At 40.7% G+C, this 24,708-nt stretch overlaps 1 protein-coding gene across 1 annotated transcript in view; it reads right to left on the bottom strand.

Moving 5' to 3' along the window:
- The window catches only part of il1rapl1a (interleukin 1 receptor accessory protein-like 1a), a 107,634-nt gene that overhangs the window by 36,408 nt on the left and 46,518 nt on the right, over positions 1-24,708 (bottom strand). The window contains exon 5 of the mRNA XM_078262907.1: positions 12,316-12,390. Coding sequence (XP_078119033.1) covers positions 12,316-12,390 — 75 coding nt within the window. The remainder of the gene's footprint in view (positions 1-12,315; positions 12,391-24,708) is intronic.

Here is a 24,708-nt window from a genome sequence, read left to right on the forward strand (position 1 = left end):
GATTTTTTTTCTTTTTTATTTGCAAGAAGATGCTGTTTACTGAGGTTATAATTATAGAAAGTAAAGAGAAAAATGTGAAAAAATAAAAATGAGTTGCAAACTATGTGCCTCTGAGGAAGTCAAAAGTCAAAATCAAGAAATTAAACTAAAGTACCAGCATAGCAAGTACCATTTTAAAATCCAATTTTCACCCAGATTTTTCACATAAAAAACAAAACAAAAAACCTGTCTATAATCCAATACACCGCCAACTGACAAATGAAGATGTGGAGGATTAAAGTGAAGAGTCAAATTCAAACAAACTCTGCTGGCTGTTGGAGGAACAGACCAACGAGTTCTCACAACAGGCTGGCTCTGATACCAACAGGCAGCACCGGACAGATGGTGAGAGCTCTACAGGAATTTAAAGAAAACCTCCTCTGAGTATTAAGATATACAGCGACAGCAACCTGAGGTGAGACTAAGCGAGGGGAGAAGTGTGTGACAATGTCTCATGGTCACCATCAGACCTGGAGGAATGCCCTAAAATTCAGTCCTAATATATTAATTATAAAACATGTCATTAATAGTGCCTTCCATGACCCATGTAGCTCTTCCAAAGATTTTTCTCATAGGGGCTTGATCCGATCTACCACAACCAAGCTTAATATTTGTTTACATTTGGGCATCTAAACTACTTGGTTAAAGTTCTGGAAATATTGGCTTCATGGTTAAAAGATGGCCATTGGTAAGATATGGGACACACATCCTCTGCCTTTGCTACCAAACATAAACATATATTGTTTAAATAAATGACCAAAGCTGTCATTTTTCTATAGAGGACGGATTTTTTGGGCAGGGTTTGTGGATGCGTCTGAACAAACAACCAATGCTAGGTGCTGGAACAAACAAAAAAACTTTCACACCTATATTTCAGTATAGACACGTTCGGTGCAGCTGCAAAATTGTTGCCTTTTTTCATTTGGTTTGGTTAGTGTTCACACTGCAGTTTGTCAAGCACACCAAACATTGTATACAAATGTATAACATGTTTGAAAGGGCTATTTCACAGAATATCCGGGTGAAACTCGCAGACGCTTCCTGGTCTCAGAAATAATGGAGCAACACCAAATTTATCCGGTCTTGGTTGTTTTTTTGATTTTGCTTTGGTGTTCTTATCAAACAAATATTTTAAAAGAAGGTGAAAAATATGAGCAGCTGACAAGACAGCGAGTTGTCAAGTATTTCATTCCTTGAATGAGACTAGTGAGACAGTAGCGATGCAGAAGGCGGGCCCTAATGAGATTGATTTAATGTGTTGTCCTTGTTACACAGATAACGAGCACTGTTTTTTGGTTTACTTCTTATATTTGGGTTGGATTGCGTTCTCACCTAAAGTGAAACGAACTCTAGTGCACTTTAAGGCACACCAAGATCCACGTTTTAAGGCAGACCAGTTTGGTTGTTTGCAACAGAGTTCGAATGATCACCCCAAACTAACCGGACTATCCAACAAAACGCTCCAGGGTTCGGTTAAACGGACCAAACAGCTCACGTGTAAAGGCACCCTAAAAGACACTGCCATTTCACAGTCTCCCTGACAATTAGAGCTTATCACAAGAAAGCTGTTTAGAATTCTCTTATATAATACTGTGGTGATGATGATCCATCCATCTTCGTCCGCTTATCCGGTATCGGGTCGCGGGGGGAGCAGCTCCAGCAGGGATTGGTTTGAATCAGACGGCATAATTGCAAACAACATAATGCATTCCTCTACTGTGCTCCTGAAACATCCTTGTTGTGAGAAATAATTCAGATAAGACATGAGAAAGAGTAGTTTCCTGGTAGCATTATTAGCATGTCTGATGCACATGTGACATTCATTAGGTCTGGCCTCATATTCAGACTAAATGCCAAATTTCACTTTGACAAATTTAATTGTGGCATTGCCATCGGTGCTGTCAAATACATAGCCATCAGGTACTGCTATCCCATGACTAGAATTACAAGACATTTTTCTTTTCCTTGATAGTATTAGCAATTAACAATGACTTTTATTTTAGCATACCAGCTGCCTAACTAGCTGCAAAACGACATCATGAGAACAGGCTGGTCTTTGATTTGATAACTATGGTAAATAAAGCATAGCAACATGATGATGGAAGTTTGCACTGCGATATGAATCTCCCATGCTCAAGGGAAGACAGGTATAAGAAAGAGAAGACTCAAGTCAAAGCGGTGGAGATTGATAATGGTAGAGCCAGGATTTATCCAGAATGTGACTGGTTTGGTAAGATTTACCTAATATATGTGAAAAGAGGCAATAACAATTGAAAGGATAGTCAAAGATAGTCAGGAAGCTTTCCCCCTTTGACACAGTCTGTAGCCCGAAACATAAAAACTGAGATAAGAACACATCAATGAAGTAGTGAGGATGCTGGCTTTTATCAAACCAATCCATACTCTTAATGTTGCATACTCACTGAGTCACTGAGAACAATGTTGGCTCAACACGAGTCAGTTAAGTGGTTATTAATGATGACAGTATGGGATGACAGGGATGGCAGAGTAAAAAGGACAGATTTTGATTTGAATACAGTTGGGGCTGGGCAATATATCAATATTATATCGATATCGTAATATGAGACTAGATATCGTCTTAGACTTTGGATATCGTAATATCGTGATATGACATAAGTGTTGTCTTTTACTGGTTGTAAAGGCTGCATTACAGTAAAAGGATGTACTTTTCTGAACTTACCAGACTGTTCTAGCTGTTCTATTATTTGCCTTTCCCCCAGTAAATGTACACCCACACACAAACATAAAAACACACAATTCCAGCTGCACGCTTATTGCCTAGTAACCCAAGAAGGTCATTTTCTTTTGTTTCCAAGGGGGTAATTATTACCATGGAGGATAGTTTTTAAGGAAAGTAAAGCTGGTACTTAACATGCCTATTCTTCCATTGTTTGATACTAATAACACATTTCAGGGGTTGAAGAGAGCAGTTAAGGGAGGAAGGAAAGACGCAGAGAGGAGGAAGGAGCAGAAGAGAGGGGAGAAATTGCGAGGAAAGGCTAAAATAGCTAAAGGAAATGAGGGTTTCTTTTATCCTTTCACTGGGCAAATTGCAGTAAAAAAAAAAAAGTGATTATCTGCATCTTATTTCAAACTGACCACACTTTTCTTTCATCCTGAGCAGTTTCCTGAACATTAGTAAGAATAACAACCTTTTAAAAGCTAATTTCAGCTGGCTATACTCTCCCGTAAGCATCCCCCCAGGTTAGCACCAGGTCTGTTAACTTCCACTTTTTAAAATAAAGTCAGCAGCAGCCAATCATAGTCAATACAACAATGTTAATGGTAATGACAAAAATTGAAGATAACTTTCCACCTAAAACAGTGTGTTTATTCATAAAATTATGCAAATGATGCACAAACCACTTCTATACTGCTTGTGTTACTGTGCTCTGCAGTACGTTATGAACTCTTTAATGTGTGTAGAAAAGGCCCCAAAGTTGTGTTGGTGTTGCTGTTGTTTAGTGCAGTTGACCATGTTGTGTTTTGTGTTTCACGTTCACTCTAGTTTATTCAGTGCTTGTAATAGGGTAGCCAAAGCGCGTGATGGTTGGTATATTATAGCTGACGTCACACAGTTAATAAGCAGTAAGATAGTTAGTCGGTCAGTTGGACTGTAGTTGTGAGCAGCATATTTCTTCAGAGTGTGCGTAAATGAGAAGAGTACGTATATCTGCTGCATCACTCGTGATATGTATTTCTTTGTTAAACCAGCTTTTATTTCTGCTATTTGATGTGGATGAGAGTTAGGAGTTTAAGGGGTCGCCACGCTACGCAACCACTGTGCTAATTATAGCCACGTTCATTCAAGCTAGTTTATCGCCTTCGGCTCAACCGACTCAGTACGTCTCAAAATATGTAACATTGTATTTAAACATGTGTATACTTTTTATACTTGTTGTTAGGATTGTTCAGTACTTGTGGTTGAGTAAAATAAGAAATAAGTGGTGTTAAATAGTGTTAACTGTACCGTTATTGAGGCTTCTCTATCGAGACTTTGCTAGCTTGAATGGAACATAGCATCCGGTCCGGGGTTTTCACAATAAAAGCATCAGTTTAGTTGGAGGCTTTTAAGTGTATCATAGACAACAGGAAGTGCTGTTTACGTTAGCAGTAACTTAATGGATGGTAGAAAATCTATGAGAATCCCATATAATAAGTGTTTGAATCCCTTTTCTCTGCTTACATTATTAGAGATTAAGAGATATATAGCCATACGCTGACTATTGTTTATTTTATGTTCGGTAATGTCTCTTAGTGTGTAAGAAGGAATGAGTGTATACATATATTTCCTTTATTCATTTGTATTTTGTTCCTCTCTTTTATAGAAACCACACTCACACTCAAACGTACACAAAGGAACCAGGAAGAAATAAACGGAAAAAGAACATCTCTCAGCTCTTCATTTATTTATTCATGAGATATTTGGCCTTAAGTGGTGTTCTGGCCGACACACCTGCGTGAACTTAGTGATAACCCTATAACTAGCACCTAGACTGAGCATCTACCCCTTATCTACATTACAATGTGTGACTGCTATGTGGAGAGAGAGAGAGAGAGAGAGAGAGAGAGAGAGAGAGAGAGAGAGAGAGAGAGAGAGAGAAACGGGGATAGAGAAGGACTGGCAGAGGAAGAGAGTGGGGTAGAGAAAGGGAAACAAGAAAAACAAAGACAGAGAAAGTCCATTAACACACTTGTAAATGAGTCTCAGCTATTTACCCCACGCTGGGCTTCTCGAATTACTGACTGTGTTCAGGATGCAGATTGCAGATGCCAATTAAAGATGAACCGTGTGCACAGACACACAGAAAGACACACACACATGCACATCCACCAACGTTAAGCTGGCATACACTCTCCCTAAGGCAGCAGTTCGGTGCAGATCTACTGATCTCCATAGCAACATTCACTGCTGTGGGCGATGGTGACATCATGAAGATTGAATGCCATGAAAAAGGAACAGTACAGCAAATGGGAAAGGGGAACGGTAATAAAGGGGTTAGCTATAGTGCTCCTAACAGTGCTCCTCGCTGTGGCCTCCAGCTGAGGGTCTTCTTTGGTTAATGAAGGAGAGACATGTATGTACATGTATGTGCAGGGCCTCCGCTGGTCTCCAAATAGGAGAGGATAGAGAAATTGGCTTATGTAACACGGTGAAAGATATAGAGCTACTGTAGATAGCTCTCTGGGGTTCAAATGCTCAGTGTTGTCCCTCTCATCTCCTTTCTGTTTATCCTCCCTCCTCCTCTATTTCTCTCCTCTGTCTCCTTATCTTTTTCTGTCTGTCAGCCTCCTCTCAACCCTCCCTTCTTGTCTCTCTTCACACCACTGACTGATCTCCCTCTCTTTCTGCTAACTCTTTTACCCCTCACTCAACACCAAAGCTCTGTGTGGCGTGGTGACTAACTCCCTCGTCCAAATACAGCTACTCGCTTGCCGGAAAAATCAGAGATGAAAGTTCGGTCTCCAACCTGCGCCTGTTTTTTTTTGGCACTTGTTTTTCTTCATTTTTCTGTTACGTAAGACGGACAGAAGTGGAGCAAGCTTCAAAGTGAATGGCAAAGCCGCCTTTTCCCCTGCTCGCTTTGCTGTTCATGCATGTCATTCCAGTGCCAGCTCCCTCCCCCCTTTTCCCTCCATCTCTCTCTATCCTCCTCTTTCTTTCCTCACTTCTCCATCCTGCCTCCATCTTTTCTTATTACTGTACTATATATCTTGTTCTGCCTATTGGGGTCAATTACTCACTGCATGTATGTAGTCTCTACAGTATGTTAAGTTACTCTTTTAGGTGATATCCCCGACCTTGTAATGGCCACTTTGACCAAACAGAGGTGGCAGTGACCGGAGGAAGCTACACCGGCGGTTTCTGAAAGCAGAGACCCTCTGAAAAGGAAGCGGTTCTCATTATGTCTGCCTCTTCCTCCTGTCTGCCCTTGTTGTATGAAATACCGAGTGATACAGGGATGAGTGGGGTGCTCCTTCTTTTTGATTACCTGTCAGTGAGCCTGAGCATCAGAGGCAGACAAGGTAAAAGCTACCATTACCTAAATCATATCTCTTTAAAGACATCCTATGGCTTAAAAGGTGGAGAAACTCTTAGCGGTGACTGATCTAACACAACTGCTCGGGACGGCCTGGATAATGGTTGTGTTATAAATACTGACACACACACACACACACACACACACACACACACACACACACACACACACACACACACACACACACACACACACACACACACACACACACACACACACACACGACTGACTAAACTGAATATGCACTCTGACAGTAGGCATAAAGTTGAGCTCAGGCCAGAGAGAGACGAAGCAGATATGTTGCCCTTGTTGTGGGCGGACCTTATGGTACTGACACCAAAAAAAAAAAAAGTGCTGACAAAAAACCCACTCATGCGTCACCTCACATCACCTCAAGTCTTCTGGGTGGCACTTTCACACACAGCAAAGACTACAGCAGACAATCTTGCCAACATGCATGTGCATTCTGCATGTGTGTGACAGGAAATAACAAGTCAGTAGTTTGTTTTCTACTTCAAAAAATATCACAGAAACACAAAACGGCATTGAACCACGTCTTGTAAGGGTCGTATGTTCTTATTTTTTATTATTTTTTATTATTATTGAAGTTTACACAACAGTATATTCTGAATAGTATAAGTGGACTACAATAAGATTATGTTTATATTTGCTGTTATTCTGTCTTTAAGTGCTAGAATACAGGTACAGATATTATCATTATTTATGACAGGTGATGGTGCCATGAGGCAGTTTTTAGTGCGCATCAGTAAAACATTTTAGGAACAACATGGTGCTAGATGTACACAAGTCTGCTGTAAACTAAACCTTCAAATAAACCCTCATTATGTTCCCCTGCCTCCTGGACTTATGAGTGCATTGGTTTAATACACAAGAAAGTTGGATTTTATTAAATAAAACATAAGTCAAATCTGAGACAATGCTTTGCAGACTAAGTGGGATATGAATTGAGAATGTGTCTGATAAAAGGTTGGCACTGTCACTGTAAAAGTTTTGCTTTGCTTTGCACTGCTGTTGAGTGCTGCCAGTGGAAGAAGTAAAGGCAAAAAAAAGGAGAAACTGCACAATTAAATGAAATCACTGATTCACTGGGCTGAGCAGCCAGTCAGACAGCTCTTTCTCAGCGACTGCCTCTGCCACCGATTCAACATGCTGAATTGGCTTAACGGCTGCTGAAAAGGTCTATAAAAACCAACGGTGCTGGACACGCCGCTAAAACTGCAGCTGCTCAAAGAGAGCGGCTGACAGTCAGACATCAGCCTGGTGCATCACAGGAAAAATAACCAGGAGCCTGGTATGATTCAAGAACGGGTTCACACCTCCTCTTGCATCTTCTTACCAGCCTCACTGGCTGTGGTGAGTAATGTCAAGGTGGCAATAAACAATCAGCTGTATGTGATGCACAGCTGGGTGTTTTGTTTGTCTTTATTGCCTGCTATGTGGTGCTGTTTCTGTCTCTACCTTTGTGTATTTTCTCATTCCCCTGCCTTCCTCCCTCTCCAGTCCTGTTAGGCATGTGTAGAGGCGCTGTTAGTTCATTTATCATACAGTACAGCAGGCTCCAGCTCTCAGGCCAAGACTCAGTGATTAATGACAACCGTTCACACACTTAAACATTTAGCTTTGTTTCGCTGACACACTAGTTACCATACCGGTCACCAAGACTTACTTAACGTGGGGTCACTGTGGGACTGAAAGCAAATTGAATGACGACATTTATTTTATCTCTGTATCTGCAGTGTGACCTTTAAGGACTGGATTTCTTTTTCGGTGTTAGAATGTAAATATGTAATTTACCACAAGAAATTAACACATTATCCACACAGACATAGACATTTGGGAAAGTGCCTGGTGGCCCCTTTGTCCCTCTCTTAAAGATATAGATACTTGCACTTGGTTAATTAAAAATCTTCCACTGATAGATTTCATCATTCATTTAAATGAGCAGTGTTTTAAACCATTACAGGTGCAGCTGGAACAAATATTCTTGATTTTTCATGGATTCTCTGTAAGATTACCATCCTTTCCATCACCAACAATATTATCGTCAACATCTCCCATTCTTATACAGACACCTCAGTCACACACGCACACGCACACGCACACACACACACACGCACACACACACACACACACACACACACACACACACACACACACACACACACACACACACACACACACACACGAATGACAACTTCTTTTACAGATACTTTCATGCATGTCTGAGCTGAAAAAAGAAACATGACAGGAACCATAAGAGATGGCGTAAGTGACGGAATGAAAAAGTGTGTGTGAATGTGTGTGTCTGTGTGTGTGTGTGTATATGTGTGTGTGCATGAGTGTAACATAGAGACAGACAGAAAGCAAGAGAGAGACAAAGAGTAATTTAATGAAGTGACTCTGTGTTGACCTTTAGCAATGTCAGTTTCAATTTCACCCTTTTCCATGGAAAGGTTGACATGCGTGGTAAAACAGCTAGGTGTTCAAGATCAAGAGAGAAGAGATGAGAAAAGGAGAGAAGAGAATAGAAGAGATGAGAGGAGAAAAAAGGAGAGAAGAGATGAGACGGGAAGAGAAGAGAAAAGAAAAGGAGAGAAGAGACAAGAAGAGAAGAGAAGATAGAGTGTGTTAACCACTTCAACAGACTTTTGTAAATCAGTACATTCTTTTAACAAATCCTCAAATCTTTAAGCAAGCAGAGGTCAATTTGTGAAGCAATGAGGAGAGAAAAGAGGTACGGGATAAAAGAAAAGACAGAAACAGATTGAAAAAAGGAAGAGAGAGAGCAAGAACATGAGCATGAAGAATCAAGAGGAGAAAAACTGAGGTGTTACGTGTCAGTAGGTTTATACACTGGAGTGTTCTTCAACTGCATATCTTCAGTTGAAATGACAAAAGTTCAGTAGTCATTCATAAAAAGTAATTATTATATATATATATATATATATATATATATATATATATATATATACAGTAGTATACAGTATATATACAGTAGTCATAGCAAATAGGAAAAAGAAATCCCTTTCAAGTAAATAAAAAGCAGCAGAATTTCAATTGCTTCTAAGTGCATCTGGCCAGACCAGAAAGAGGCATAATAATAGTAATTCCCTTTAAAATAGGTGGTGCTGGAAGCTTTGTGACATAGTCGCTGGCAAGCTAACACGTTATGATTGTTGCTAACCAATTTTATTAAAGAGACATTCAGTATTTGTACTATAAATATCATGGCAACAACATTTTGTGGAGCTGTTTTTTACTTACTATATTAAAGTATACGAATAGATATAAGATTCATCGCCTTCCTGCCACCCATACTGTGCTGTTGGGTCCTGCTCTCTGAAATTATTGATTCTAATTCCTTTCCACTAGAGTGCACCCATCTGCTGGCTTTGGGGGACAGTAAAATCCTCTATCAGTTACAATTATCCCACAGCTAACGAGGACTGTGCCACAAGTGTGTGTGACCTACCCACCCCAAGTGGTGCATGTGCAAGTACCTGTGTGTGCGTGTACATGACGAAGAGGGAGAGCTATTGAGACGAAAAGATGCTAAAAGTGGACTGCTGCGTAAGCGTGAGCTGTATGTCTCTACTTCTTCCTCTGGGACGGCGAATCCATGACACATCATCCCGAGGGAATACTGTAAACATCAAGTCAGTGAGTCTGTGAGTGAGCGCGTGTGTTTTAAATTTGGAGCTTTATGTAATATGTCACATATTGTAAGTGTGTGTGTGTGTGTTTCTGTGTGTTTGTGTTCTCCCTCTCACGACGCCCAACACACACAAAGAGACACAAATTCAAACCCCCCCAGTATGAATCACCCTCCTATTCTGTGGACTGCACCAACTCACCACTGGGGGACAGCACTAAATCTGGCAATAGAAAAACTGGTTGGCTACTGACAAAATTCAAACCATCCTACACAACCTTGATTTTGTCTCCTTTGAAAACTAAAAATGTCAAGTTGTCTGAACGTAACATTTGTGATGGAAAACAAGCCTGCTTTCAGTATTCGCACAGTCACACAGCCCTGAGGACTCTTGAGGCCCTGAAGCCTTGTAGATCTGTGATGATAGCAGCACACACACCAAGTTATTTGGTGGGGGTTTGTGTGGTCCTCCTGAGTGATAGAATCTGTAGCTGTGGGATTTTGGCCCTTCAGCTGAAAGGGACACAGTGGCAGAGATATGCAAGGAGACCTTTGGAGAGCAGGGGAAGGGACACTCTGACAAGACCCCACTCACGTCTCTGTCTCCATTTCCCCATCATCCTTTTCCCTCAACACACCCAGTCCTCATGCTTTTAAGACTCTTGTTTCTCACATTCCTTTTAGGTTATCCTCTCTGCATCATCCTCTTTGACTTTCAATTACATCCCTGCTGCGAGTTTATGTAACATATGTGTTTTATTTATGTCTGTGTTTGTGTATGTTGTCGTGTAAAGCTGGCTGTGTTGGCCGCTCTCTGAGACCTGCACTGGTTGCAGCAGCAGTGGAGATAAAGTGGGGCTGTGTTTCCCGGCAGTGTTGCAGATTTATCTCTCTGCTTACGGCTCTGATTTTACTGCCCATCCACAAGCATCCACTGGATCCCATCTCTCTCTCTCTCTCTCTCTCTCTCTCTCTCTCTCTCTCTCTCTCTCTCTCTCTCTCTCTCTCTCTCCGTATCTCCCACTTGCCATAAGGGACCAGCCCCTCTCTGTGCACGCTCCGGCTACCATAAATCTGCCACGTTGCTCCATAAAGCTGCTTAGGGCATGACTCAACAAATATTAAGGAAGAGGAGAATAAATAAATAAAGCAGAAAGAAACTCTGGTCTGGAGGGAGAGACAACTTTCCTGCACACAAAATGGAGCCCGGCTGTAAAATATTTACCTTTGTGTCTCTGTGCTTTAGACACTCTTCTGGGAGTGTGGAGGCTCACTGCACAACAGTACACATACGTTTTCTTTCTCTCCTCCTCTGCCTTGCTTATTATCTGTTTGCCATGGTAATGTCAAGCCCTCTTGTACCATACCATTAGAGGGGAACTGCGCTGATTTTACACATTAAGGCCAGTTTACTTAATCGGATTGTACTAATTAGCCAGTTTTATAATGTCTTCTATGGTTTTGGACGGAGTTTTGTTAAGTCTAAAAAAAATAACCCTTGTGGAACCCTCTTAAACAAAGAGACTATTTGATTGCATTATGGGAAATGTAAGATACAGAAGTGCAGTACTAAATCACTGAATTAGGTATTACTGTAACTGCACTAACCCTTTAACACACAAAACACGTACGCACAAAGCATACATAAGAAAGAACTGACAGAGATGCTTTAAAAACCTGTGAGAATGATTGAAAGGATGATAAAAAAGCTTTCCTCCAAATCCCAGTGATATCAAGACAAACAACACAAATAACTGAAGGGTGCATTGTGCAACCTGTTCATGCATGGGTGTGAGTGTGCTGACATGTGAGGCCGTGCTTGTCAGTTTATCAACAGCAGCAATTTTTCACCCCTGATCAGCCAAGCACGGAGGCATTTTAAATCATCTACCTGGATTCCAACAGCATCAGATAGAAGACAAAAGGTAACCTCTCAGTGAATCATTAGACCTTCTTTTGTCTCTGTCCCCACCCTCCTCTTTTTCTGTCACACACTCATCCAATCCTCCTTTGATTTTCCAGACTTCGCAGTCTTGTCCGATCGGCTTCACCATGACAGACACACGAGCCATTCATAGAGCGGCAAGCACCATGTGGACAGCGGACTGTGCCCAGAAATCAAGCAATATGCTGTCACAGAAAACAAACAAACACAACCACACGCATATATTCACTCATGCACGCATGCACACATGGTAGGCCCATCCTGACCCCACGTCAAAGAAGACAAACAACGGCGACTGAAAGCAGCCGCCTTTCCATGTGGTGAGCCAGCGTATGGAACCCTGGCACCATATGGGCTCTTCATTGTTGACAAAACAGCCGTAGGGACATTAGCACCCACCATTTGCATATGGAAAACACTTTTACAATAGTTTTTTCTTTTGCTGTTTCACAAGCAAATAAAAGTGCCATCATCAATCTGTGTTTGGCGCCTGGAGGCGCGTTGAAGAGGATTTGTAAAGTCATCCATTTTCTGTCATTTGAAAATAACACAGATAGTACTGACTGCAGCTGGAGGAAATCCCATGATGCTCTTACCTAGCTGCAGCTCCATGTTGCTAATCTTGTTTTCCGAGGGAAACAGGATCTTTGGCGGCTTGTCGGTCAAAGGAGCTGAAAAGGAGGAAAAGACAATTTCAATATAGTATGATACAAGACAAACGAACAATACAGGCATACTAATTGAGCTATTTTTAATTGGTACCCAATATTTTTCTTTGCATCCCCCTCTGCCTTAGAGATTTGTTAGCATTTGAACACAGAACTCAGACAGAAGTTATCTCCTACCTCCTCTTCAAAATAAATAAATGCTCCTTTCTGTCTGTCCTCATTCCTCTCTCTCTCCCAACTGCCTCGTGTCTTTGCAGACACATTTCTCTCTAGTGTCTATACACCTTGGGTTCCATTTATCCGACCTCCTTCTAATCATAAATTAATCACTGCTTTGCCAAGAACATACCACCATTTAATCTGCATGAGTGTTAGGTATTTGAAGAGCCATCATGGAGTGTGTATGTGTCTATGTGAGAGGGAGCAGCTGATGCTCTAATGATGTTAATCATCCATACGGCAGATGTCAGACCTGCTGCTAAAGTCCTTCCTCTAGGGGAATGCCAGAACATGCGGCAGCTTTGTAGTTGTTAAAAGGGTTTGTGCGTTCTGCGTTCTTTAGGGTTAAGGGTTAGGAGAACAGAAAGAGGGTCCTGTTTGTACTGTACATTACTAAACAGGAACACCAGAGGAGAAACGGAGGGGCTGTGTCTACATCTTAGATCTCCCACTCAGAAAGACATAAACACCATTAGCATTTGTATTTTCTTTGAATGCTTTTATTTCCAGCAATGTCTTTCCTTACACTTACACGGTCACACATATTCAAAGTTTGATACCCCTGGCCACTGAGCTGCTGCACTGGAGAAGCTGGAAGTTTTAACAAATTGTTCATAAGCAGTTCTGTGCTGTGAGATCTCTCACATTTTGGCAATAACATTATAAGGAGAGTTTTTAGCTATAGTTATGGGGACTCTTAGTGTAGAGACAAATTGTATTGTAAGTATTGACGGTAAAATCAAAAAGGAAAAAAAGAGCTCAAGGCTAGCTTGTTTCATTTATGATGCCTTTACTTATGAACGTATTTTCCTTTTTGGATATGACAACTGTATTTTGGACACAGCACACCAAGACTTTATCGCAGCGCTTATAAAAGTCCAGACCATAGAAATAGAATGAGAGAACGGACATTCCCATTCAAATCCAAATAGCAGGATGGTCAGAGCTGCGGAAATGTTTATGTGTACCGTTGCCATTACAAACAATGCTGACCGTTGTAGCGGACTAACGTCCGCATGAACTATCTTACTATAAAGAGTAAAACGAAGCATGGAGAGGTGTCACAATTCCCGTTGTCTTGCAGCTAAAAAGACATTGAGGATTGCTGGATTTATTTGCTGCATATTTCTTTTGGTAAATCTGAAATTGTGAGAGTGAGTGTGACACACTTTACGGCCCTAACAACATTCGCTATTTTCTCTAGAACAAGTCAAATGACCACAGGAAACAGTTCAATGTCTGTTCTACTCTCGTTCTATTTCGATTGGGGATGCACCGAATCCAGATTTTTGGGGTTCGGCCGAATACCGAATCCACTGGTTAAGATTCTGCCGAATCCGAAACCGAATACCGAATCCTACTCCCATCCTCAGTCCATTAACAAAGTAAACACATTAATGAAGTAAACAGTGACTGTCCTTCCTTTACTGTACCTAAAGTTGCTGCATTTTGTTCTGTAGATTCCTTTATGCACAACTCGTATTCTTTCGGATGTTTCATACGCAAATGTTTTAATGACGATGTTGTGTATTGTTTAGGGTCCTTGCCACCACGAGACAAATCGGTCCACCTACGTAAACACCTTCCCGTAATCAACGACGGCGTCATTACGTTGACCAGCACAGCGCGCATAGTGCAATCGTCGGGTTCGGTGGAAAAAAATTCTAAGGTTCGGCAGAAAACGAACTCTGTCAAAAATATTCGACCGAATCCGCTGACATCCCTGATTTCTATGGTTCAGACCAGGATCTGGATCCAGACCACACTACACATTTATTTGGACCAGATCACTTTTTGCGTAAGGAAACATTTTGCCAGTGTGATTGAATGTGCCCAAATTTTTTCGAGCTGACTTGTTGTCAGTTTCTGTTTGTGTATTCACTCTGGATCAACCACAAAAAGCGAAATGTCATTACTATGACAATGATTCGTGACGGTAAGTCAGTGACATGCGAAAGTTATTGCCAATGCTAGCTAGCAGGATAAGAGAACACAATTCAAAATAAAAATAAATTCATGGAGTCTCTTGCAATTGGCCAATGAACACTTGGATCAGTGCCTCTAATCTGAAAGTGACACCTTTTGTGCCAGGGTCCAAGGCACTCGATACAGGGAAACTTTGTCAAGCCACTGTGCTGTCTTGTTTAATGTGTGTAGTTTTAGTTCACTTTTTTTTTTTTTATTCATGTTGGTGAGTTGTGCTGACATTGTCCCAGACCTCTGACCTTATACTTAATTTATATATGTGGAACTTGAATATAAACCCCTGCTTTATGGCAAGTATCAGCACAGCAGGAACTAATGAAACCAGTCAGACTGGCCTATACTTATATATATATATATATATATATATATATATATATATATATATATATATATATATATATATATATATATATATTTAATTTTTTGTTGCTGTGGCATTACATCATGAGGAAAAGTTGGGGCATGTTAAGCCATTATAACCCACATTTCTCTGTTGGCAAGCATGACATGTTTGATATAATAGCCGACCTTGAAATGTCTTTTTCTGTATTGAAATGAGTGCAGAACTTGACCATTCTAATTATAATACATGCTTATGAGGCATAGATGGAATTTACTGGAATAAAACAGGTTTGATATAAAACGGTACGTAGGTTTGCAGGTACGTCTCTGTGTGCAGTGATCCATATGTATTTATTTATGGTAATAACTACACATTTGTATAGTAGGTCAGATAAGAAGTGTATGACCTTTGACCACCACACACAGAGAAGCACAGACAAAACAAGCACACATTCTCCATACAATCAGATGTGCTATGGAGGCAAACACTAATTCTGCACTTCCTGAGCCAGCTATGAAGAAAGCAAAAACCTTCATTGAATAAAACAGGGGCTATTCCCAACAGCAGACCTTTGGGGCATGTCTAATTATGTAGTGGTGAATTTGCAAAAGCGGCTTATTCAGGCCAGTTTGTAGCCTGGTGCTTTCATTAAGATGTTTCCTTAGAGTGTCCTCACAAGCCCTCTTCTTTAGCCTTATTAAAAGAGTGCTCTAACAAGTGGTTTGAAAGACCTGCTGTTGTTTTGGTGTCTGTATTTGGGAGGAGCAAGCTATGCTATGTTGCTGAGCTAACTCACTCAGCACAGTGATGTGCAGTATAGTGGTCTTGTCTTAAAGTGCTCATATTATGCTTTTTGCCGTTTTCCCTTTCCTTTATTGTGTTATATATTTTTTTGTGCATGTAATAGGCTTCCAAAGTGAAAAAGCCCAAAGCCCACCCTAAAGGGATTTACCATCTTTCAGAGAAAACACTGTTCACCAACTGCTCCAAACAGTTCTATTGTAGTCCAGCCTTTACTTCCGTGACGAAAGTGTGTCACTTTGTAACACACGTTATAATGCTCGCCTAGCTGCTAGTGTGGCACGGCCTCATACTCTGCTTCTGATTAGCTAGCAGTGCTTACCTAGGTACTGCACATGTGCGACTCCCAACAAAGATGGAACAGAAGTGAGATGTCTCACTCGTTAGCTAAAACAGAGAGCTCAACACACAGGGTGAAAAGAGGAGATGCAGCAATGTGCAGTAAAAATATGGTGTTTTTTGAAGATTAAACCATGTAAACCTATTCTGTTATAACCTCTAAATACAATTATGAACCTGAAAATGAGCATAATATGAGCACTTTAAGTAAAGTGCATAATCGTGTAAAGTGCTCAGTTTAAGGCTGCAGGATAACACACTTAACAATACTTCAAGCTGTCAGAAGGAAGTGTTCATTTGAGGAGATGCAGACAAAAGTGTTTAGGTGTTGATCTTAGTGTTTTGCTTTAGATGTAGAACCTGTCAGTTTGTAAATACTGACGAAGAAGCACAGTGGCGTCTATGAGAAGCGCGGTCATGGTCTTTTAGGCACAACTGTTTGCACTATTAATAGGTAATCACACAGCACAAATTACACTGGATACTGATACAATTTTAATTACATATCAAACTGCTATACATAATTACACAATGGGTGATCCTATAGCCAATTATGCACTGGGCAAACAAATGAGAACAAGCTGTGTATGGGAGACGAGAGGGGAAGCAGATGTGGTAAGGAAAACACAGATAGTAAGATAAGTAGAGCTGGTGAAATGAAGAGAATAAAAACAGGAGCATTTATAAAACTAAAGTGAAGCAGTCAAGAAACATGCTCACCCTCATTTTGTGCATGCTACACTTGCTTCTGAAAATCTCATTATCTTAATTACCACTCCTTTATGGGAAATACATCAATTATCACGGTTCATGGGGGGGACACCACTTAAAACAATGAGGATTGGGAGCACCTTCTAACAAAAGGAAAGAGTCTCCGATTGCCATTAGCAGGCAACGTCTGGAATTAAGCAACCGTAGACATAAACAGGTAATTAGACATGCAAACATATCTGGTGAGCTGTTAACTTAATAAAGGTTGTGACATCATCATGAGAAAAGAAATGGATGTTTTATGTCTCTTTTTGTTAAAAGACCTTCTGTGATTATATGCTATATATTCAAGATTAGAATCTGGTTTTATTTCCATCCCTGTATGTATAGCTGCTACTTTAAAAAACATGGTAAAGAAAAGACCGATTTTGTTTGAATTTTAATGAAAATTAACTCTTGGCCCAGCCAATAATATTTCTTTTGTGAAATGTGTGTTGTAACACTATTATGTTGTAATCATGTGATGGTTGCAAATCTGTACCAACCCCATGTTGGGCGCTAAACAATATTCACTTACTGCGTTCTTGGAAAATGGTAAATAGACTGCACTTTTTTAGCTAAACAGACAAAATGCTTTACAATGTATATCTTATTCACACATTCCATGCCCATGCAATATGCTGTCCCAACCATCCTAAACACTAACCATTTGATGCGCAACCATAGACATAAACAGGTAATTAAACATGCAAATATATCTGGAGAGCTGTTTACTTAATTAAAGGTTGTGACAGCATTGTCAGAAAATAAATATATGTTTTATTTGTCTTATTTATAAAAGACAGTGTCTTGATAAAGGACACTTTGACATGTGGAAAGGAACAGGTTAACGATTGAACCACCAACCCTGCAACCCCCTCAACCTCCTGACCCACAGCGCCCCACAAAATCCAACTTTGATGACAATTTAATAGCATAAATATTGCAGAAACAGTTGCTTTGCTAGTTAGAGAATTGGATAAAGTTGGCAAAACTGTTGTAGCTATAGCAAGTTTATCCTGATAGATCCTGTCTGGGTTTGACATGTACTGTACGACATGGTTGTCTGTCAGCAGAGTCGATTCATGTCTCCTGTGGGAATATGTGTCTTTAGGGGACCGGAATGGCTGTGCTGGTATGCTTGTGCAAATTTCAATGGTCTGTGATCAATGATTCACTTTAAAACATTGATATCTGAGTTTCCTCTGGGCCAGTGGCGCAAAAAGTGGGTATACGCTATATGCGGCGCATAGGGGCACAGCACCATGGGAGGGGCCAAAGCGATGGTTAAAAAGAAGAGGGAGGCGGAGGGAGCGGGGAGGCGCTGTGAGCACTGAGTGAGCAGGTACGAGCGTACGAGTAGTAAGTTGCCGTCTATGGAAAAAGAGCGAAGCAAAACAGCTGTTGGGGCTAAAAATAGAAAAAGAAAGAGGGAAAAGGAGATAATATGTCAAGGGATGCGACAGCAGTTAAATAAGTGGATGGTGAGAGGCAACAGGTAGGATTTAAAGTGTGACATCTGTGCTTGGAGGCTTGTAAATATTAATGTTAACAGACTAGCTAGCGTTTGCTAACACTGGGAATGTAGCAGCCAAATGGGGGTTTACCATGGAATCATGCATAGATTTGCTACCAAACTTGGAGGCTTGCAAATATTCATGTTAACAGACTAGTGTTTGCTAACACTAGCAGCTAAAGTGGGTTTACAATATGCAAAACCAAGGTTGCTGAGCTGAAAACTGATAAATATAAGGTAGCATGTACAATAAATGACAAGAATCTGGAAAACATAACTAATGCTATAACTCTGGTTTATCACTGAATCATGCATAGATTTGCCAAACTTGGAGGCTTGCAAATATTCATGTTAACAGACTGTTCTCAGACTAGCTAGTGTTTGCTAACAGTAGCAGCTAAAGTGGGGTTTACGGCTAGCTTAATGCAAACCAATGTTGCTGATAGCTACATTTAGATTTTGGTTAAACCCTATGGTACCAATCCCATGCATGACATATCTCAATTTTATTAAGGTAAAATAACAACTGGTAAATATAAGGTAGCATGCACAATCAATGACAAGAAGAAAAATAAATAAATCTGAAAAAAATATATAAATATTTAAAATACAAAATGTGAATGTAATTTCAACAGCAGCACAACCTTACTGCATAATAGTTGTCTTATCTGATGCGATCACTAAGAAGAATTGAATTTATATGCTGCTATATTTAACAGTGAGTTCATTTCATTCAGATGTGAGGATGGTGGATCAGGAAAGACAACAGGTAGGTCTAATATTAGGTGGAAGTGTAGGGGGAGCCACTTGATACCAACAGATTCATTTCTTAATATTATTGATATGGAAAAACTAATGAAAAATCTATTACATAATGTTTGTTTGACATTATGTCTTAGTGGAGAAGAACACAGGCAAGGAGTGAATGAGACAGACATGAGGTCGGCGATGGCATCAAGTAGAGATGAGACCAGTGATGACATCAGGTAGGAGTTCTATTAGACCACATAAAACTAAATGTCCAGTATGGTTTGAAGTTCTGTTGACCAACCTATTCACTGTGTCCTTTTTGGGGGAAGAAATAGTGCAGACAGAGATGGAAAGCCACTCACCACTCAAATCACATCAACCAGGGGTGATGATTAGGTTTCCAATTGTCACAGTTTGGTTGCCAAGGGCAACCGGGCAACTGTTAACATCGCTGATATACTTTAAAATAAACCTTTATTATTTAAAGCACATACATGATGATGCATACCCCTCTGACACTGGGTAGTTGCGCCACTGCTCTGGGCAGAAGCACTGTCTATGGACCTTTTTCACAGCAGACATTTTTGACTTGTCATAGTAGGAAAAGCACAGCTGAAATTGATAACCTTAACGATGGCTCAATTCCATCAAGTGTCCCAGTAAGATATTTCAGTGAGTCAGCATGCACAATACCAGGGTCTCTCCTAAGTGGAATGCAGCCATCATTAATGGTTTTGAATACACCTGTGCTTTTCCTACTATGACATGTCAACATGTCTGCCGTGAAAAAGGTCTATCTCTGCAGCAAATCAGGCTGAATTAATTTCAGAAGGTGACACCTGTGACAACCCCTCCCACTCTGCCTGTCCCTCTGCTTCTTTATTCTGCAACTACTGGGAGTGGGGTCGTAGGTGGAGCTGGGAGGGATGTCTGTTTTTCCCTGCCCATCTGGGCGTGGCTTCCAGGAAGCTGGGAGTCTCTCTCTCTCCCTCTCTCTCTCTCTCTCTCTCTCTCTCTCTCTCTCGCTCAGCTGGGCCTACCGCATCCACCTCAAGATTATTCCTTTGTTTGGTTTGCTGCACCATCCAACACATATTACACCATACTTTCACTCATCCACACACTTTAGACATGACTGATGTCTCTACTTACACACCCCACCAGTTAGCTTGTGGTTTAGTTAGTGCCTCCCTTTTTGTTGCCGGGCTAGAGCCAGGCGGTAACACACCAAGTATCTCTGTAAACTCTTACAGTTGGCCTGTATTCTTTTACCTTGGGATGTGTGCTACACATATAAAGTTAAGGAACTTGTACCATATGGAGTAGAAAATGACTGAGCCTCAGCTTATGTCTAATTGTGTGAAAGATGTAGCATGCAGTGGCTTATTTGCAAAGTAATTGCGAGCATGGCTGGGTTTGTGTTCTCAACGTTTTCAAAGGCTGAGATGCTATACTTCACAGTGAGTAGGTTTTAAGTGCTATTGAGGAGAGACTAAATCAAACGTATGTATGTGTATGTTTGTGTGTGTGTGTGTGTGTGTGTGTGTGTGTGTGTGTGTGTGTGTGTGTGCGCGTGCAGGCCTACATGAGGATACATTAACACACAGTGGGACTCTGTGGATATAAGCTTTGTGATAAGTCATCCACAATCCCATTTCTGCTTGGTAGCGGAAAAGCTCACTGGACTTTCCAGATGGATTATTCTGGGTGACTGACTGTAGGGAAACAGCAAATTAATGAATTAAGGATGGATCTGAGATACTTGGATCACTGGGCTTTTTCTGCTAGTCATTGAAATTGTGGGGGTGGGTGTGGGGGATTTGCAAAAGAGAAAAATGCTGATGGCAAATTGGTGACAAAAGTGAAAATACGAACAAATCAAATGTATAAATGACTGGCACATGCAGTATATGGGTGAGCAGGTACCTATACAGGCGTACAAATGGACATGGACACATGGACGGACACACACACACACACACACACACACACACACACACACACACACACACACACACACACACACACACACACACACACACACACATACGGCTGGGAAGTTGTGAACAGAGGCCTGCTTGTCCTTTAGGCTCAGGAAATTGGCTCCCAAAGGTTTTTCAGTATTTTTACCAACAAAGGCAGTCAAGCTAGAGAAGAAAGGCAAAAATAGGAGGATGGAGACATGAGTAAACACAGAGTCCTTGTTGAGTCTCCCAAGACTTCTAAGCTTGACTAGAGAAGTCTCGGTTCTCCTTTATGGATGGCAGACTCTTATATTGTACTGCGGGAGATCACCATATAATAACAGTGACCTTCCTCTGTACAGTTGTCACCTTTGAGCCAGTTTCATTACATTCATAATGGTGCAATAACTATCCTGTATGATTCCCTTATAAAGTCACCCCAGAGTATACGGAATTCAATTCCAGGCCCCACCGTTTCCCACATGAGAGAAGCTGAGCAGAAAGCTGGATGGTGTCATCCAGAGGAAGCTAATAAAAGCAGTTATATTCATCCTAAGCCACATCACGCTCCCCCACTGTCCACCACAGTTGTGCTCTCTAAAAGCCCTGCCTCTGGCAAAGCTGAAATACTTCAACATCAAAAGCAACGGGAGTGTGCATTCTTTCCCACGAATATGACTAGACAGGTTCCTGTGTCATAGTCACCGGCACCGTCAAATGGTTATCATCATGGAAAGTGGGAACAATTGGTCCCTTTTGGCCAAGCAGCCAATCTAGCTTTTCCGACTAAGCAGCTCTCTAAAAGACGATTTGATGATGAAACATGGCAGTGATCAAGCTGTTCAAAGTGGGATTCCAGCTGAGAGGCCTCAATAATCCATATCTTTGTGAATTAAAAAGACAGAGGAAATTAAAAGCAAGTGCCTTTGTGTCAGTTCCTTGTTCATTTCAGATCATGTTAACTAACCAATGGGAACCACATTTAACTTTAATTCATTACCTAATACGTTCTACATGGAGACCAATTAAAGATGTATTTGACTAAAAGAGGAGGAAACTGTAAAAGACAGTGAAAGTTAAAGCGAGAGAGTGATACAGCAATAGGGACAGAGACACAGAGCGAAGGGAACAGACTGAGAAAATGTATTGATTGCTGGAGGTTTACCATGATTCTGCACTCTCAGCAGGTGTGTGTGTGTGTGTGTGTGTGTGTGTGTGTGTGTGTGTGTGTGTGTGTGTGTGTGTGTGTGTGTGGGTGTACAAGTGTGTGCGCGACATTGGATCTTTGCCCCTTATGAATGCCGTTGCTCCATCCAATAATCTCAGAGTTGTCTCCTCCTACAGGAAAGCTGTCTGCAGGCTTCCATTCCTGACAAACCTTAACAGGCCTTTTATCTATAACTCCTCATCAATTAGCCGAAGAATCACACTGAGTCAGACTTCAAGTGGCTGCAAAAACGAATGCTCAGGAAGTATGTGCTTCCTTATATTATAACAATGTATTATTCTCTACTTAAAAAGCAACCTCATTTAGCATCACATAATTAAATTTTTCAGACTCTCAACAAGGATTACATTTTATGCAGGTTGATAGAATAACTTATATTCACATTAATAGGTTCAATTAAGCAGACAGGGAATGTGAAGTGTGCTTTGAATAAGGAGCATTTTTATGGGTCTATTGTTTACAGTATAGTGAGCAGAAGAGAGACGAGGGGAGAAGAGAGACAGAGAGGTGTCCTCAAGATTTTATGGTCTCCCCTGTGCATTATAGTAGAGCAGAAAAATGAGAACACTCTGAAACACGTTCACAGATGCATGCAAATGTAATTAATCCTATTATACCGAGATTCATACAGAGTAAAATAGTGAGACTCTGATGACCGATATTAGGGACATTTTGCTATGAATGTTGAAATGACAACAAGGACTTTGTCTCTAGATTTAATTAATTGAAGTAAAAGTAATTACACTGCCTGCCACACACAACTTGCCCAATCAACTTTCCTTACTGTCTGTAGGGATCTGTGACACATATTTTAATTGTCGACAACAAGTGCAAAGCAGCATCGCCTGCTATTTCGGTTCATGTATGTGCAGCAGCGCAAAGTGCTGGCTTAAGGTAAATATAGATCAAAAGGTGTGGTGATTAATAAAAACACTCCCAGCACATTACTGGTCACATCATTCTGAGCCAATCAAAGTGACGCATGAAATCGTATTGTTATCTGGATGGTGGAGAGCTGCACAACCTGAACCTGAACCTGAAACACATAACACCTGAAGTCTGCAGCCAGAGGCAGATGGTGTGGGGTTTTCAACAGTTAATTAGTACAATGTTTATAGTAATGAAGAAAAACATTGCTTAGTGAGGCTGTTTATATTATTGCATCAATCTGATGCTATTTCTGTCAGAATTCTAATGTATTTCACATTGTAAATGGTTACATTTTATATTTATACAGCATTTGCTTAACAACACAAACCTGATTATTCCTTTTTTTTTTTTTTATTGGAAAGAAGGATGTGATGCCCAGGATTAAGGAGCTCCTTAACCTGATATCCCTGGTATAAAACAGCAGAATGCAGAGTTATAACAGACCTGTCTGATGTGTGTGTCATTTGCACGTGATTTAATGAAGATAAAACACAGTGGACGGCCAATGGCACCGCAGTCTGGGGAGGCGCTTCTCAAATTGGAGGCTGCAGATTTAATAATGTATCTGTCCTGCTGCCTTCAGATGGCTGCAGGGATTTAATGAAGTGAAGAAGAAAGGTTTCATTCAGTATGAAGAGATAACAGATACGGTAAGAATCATATAAATTTATAGCTCAATGCAGACTGATATACTAACCTTCCTGCTTTAACCACATTCAAAGTTATTTTTTGATGCCGATTCAAACACAGCTACTGGCTGAGTGTTTAATTTCAATTGTCTATTTACATTTTAGGTATTATTGTGTTATTTTTGCACATTTGCATACAATTATTTTGTCTGCTGTTATTAATAAAATCACCAAAGTGAAACCAGATTGACGTTGCACCAGAAACAGACGTGGATTCAAAAGGCAGAGTTGAAGTTTTTTAATTATTTTTTAATGTATGATACAGTCTTACAACAAATAAACTGTATCTGTGTGAACTCGGCAAGTGAGAATGTATTCGTTGCATGTTTTAAACCCCTGCAAGTGTATGTTTGAGTGTGTGTACTCATGCATGTTCATGTACTGGGAGAGAAGACAGGCTACTACAATTGCAAAACAGAGAGCAAAAGAAATAGAGGAGGAAGGTGTAAGAGAGAAAGCACACAGTGCATGTTTCTGAACTTCACAGAGTTATGTGTCTGTGAGGATCCATAAAGAACGGAGCATGTGAGGATGCGTGCACCCATGATGTAATTCAAAGTTCAAATGAGTATGAATAAATGGGAAGGCATACAACACATAGTGCGTGTATGTCTGTTTGTTTTACGAGCAAGCGCTGAACATTACTGCTTTTGGGACCTTGGATGGATGTCAAGTGGAAAGAAACAAAGATGAAGAGGGAATGCAGGCAAGGCAGAGTGTTGGAGGAGGTAAAGAGGACGGAAAGGAGAACTTAATGGGTAGAAGATCCTTGTGTTTACCGTCAAAGTCTGCTGGACTCCAGCCTC

This window comes from Sander vitreus, chromosome 11 (genome assembly GCF_031162955.1).
Source record: "Sander vitreus isolate 19-12246 chromosome 11, sanVit1, whole genome shotgun sequence".
Lineage (NCBI taxonomy): Eukaryota > Metazoa > Chordata > Actinopteri > Perciformes > Percidae > Sander > Sander vitreus.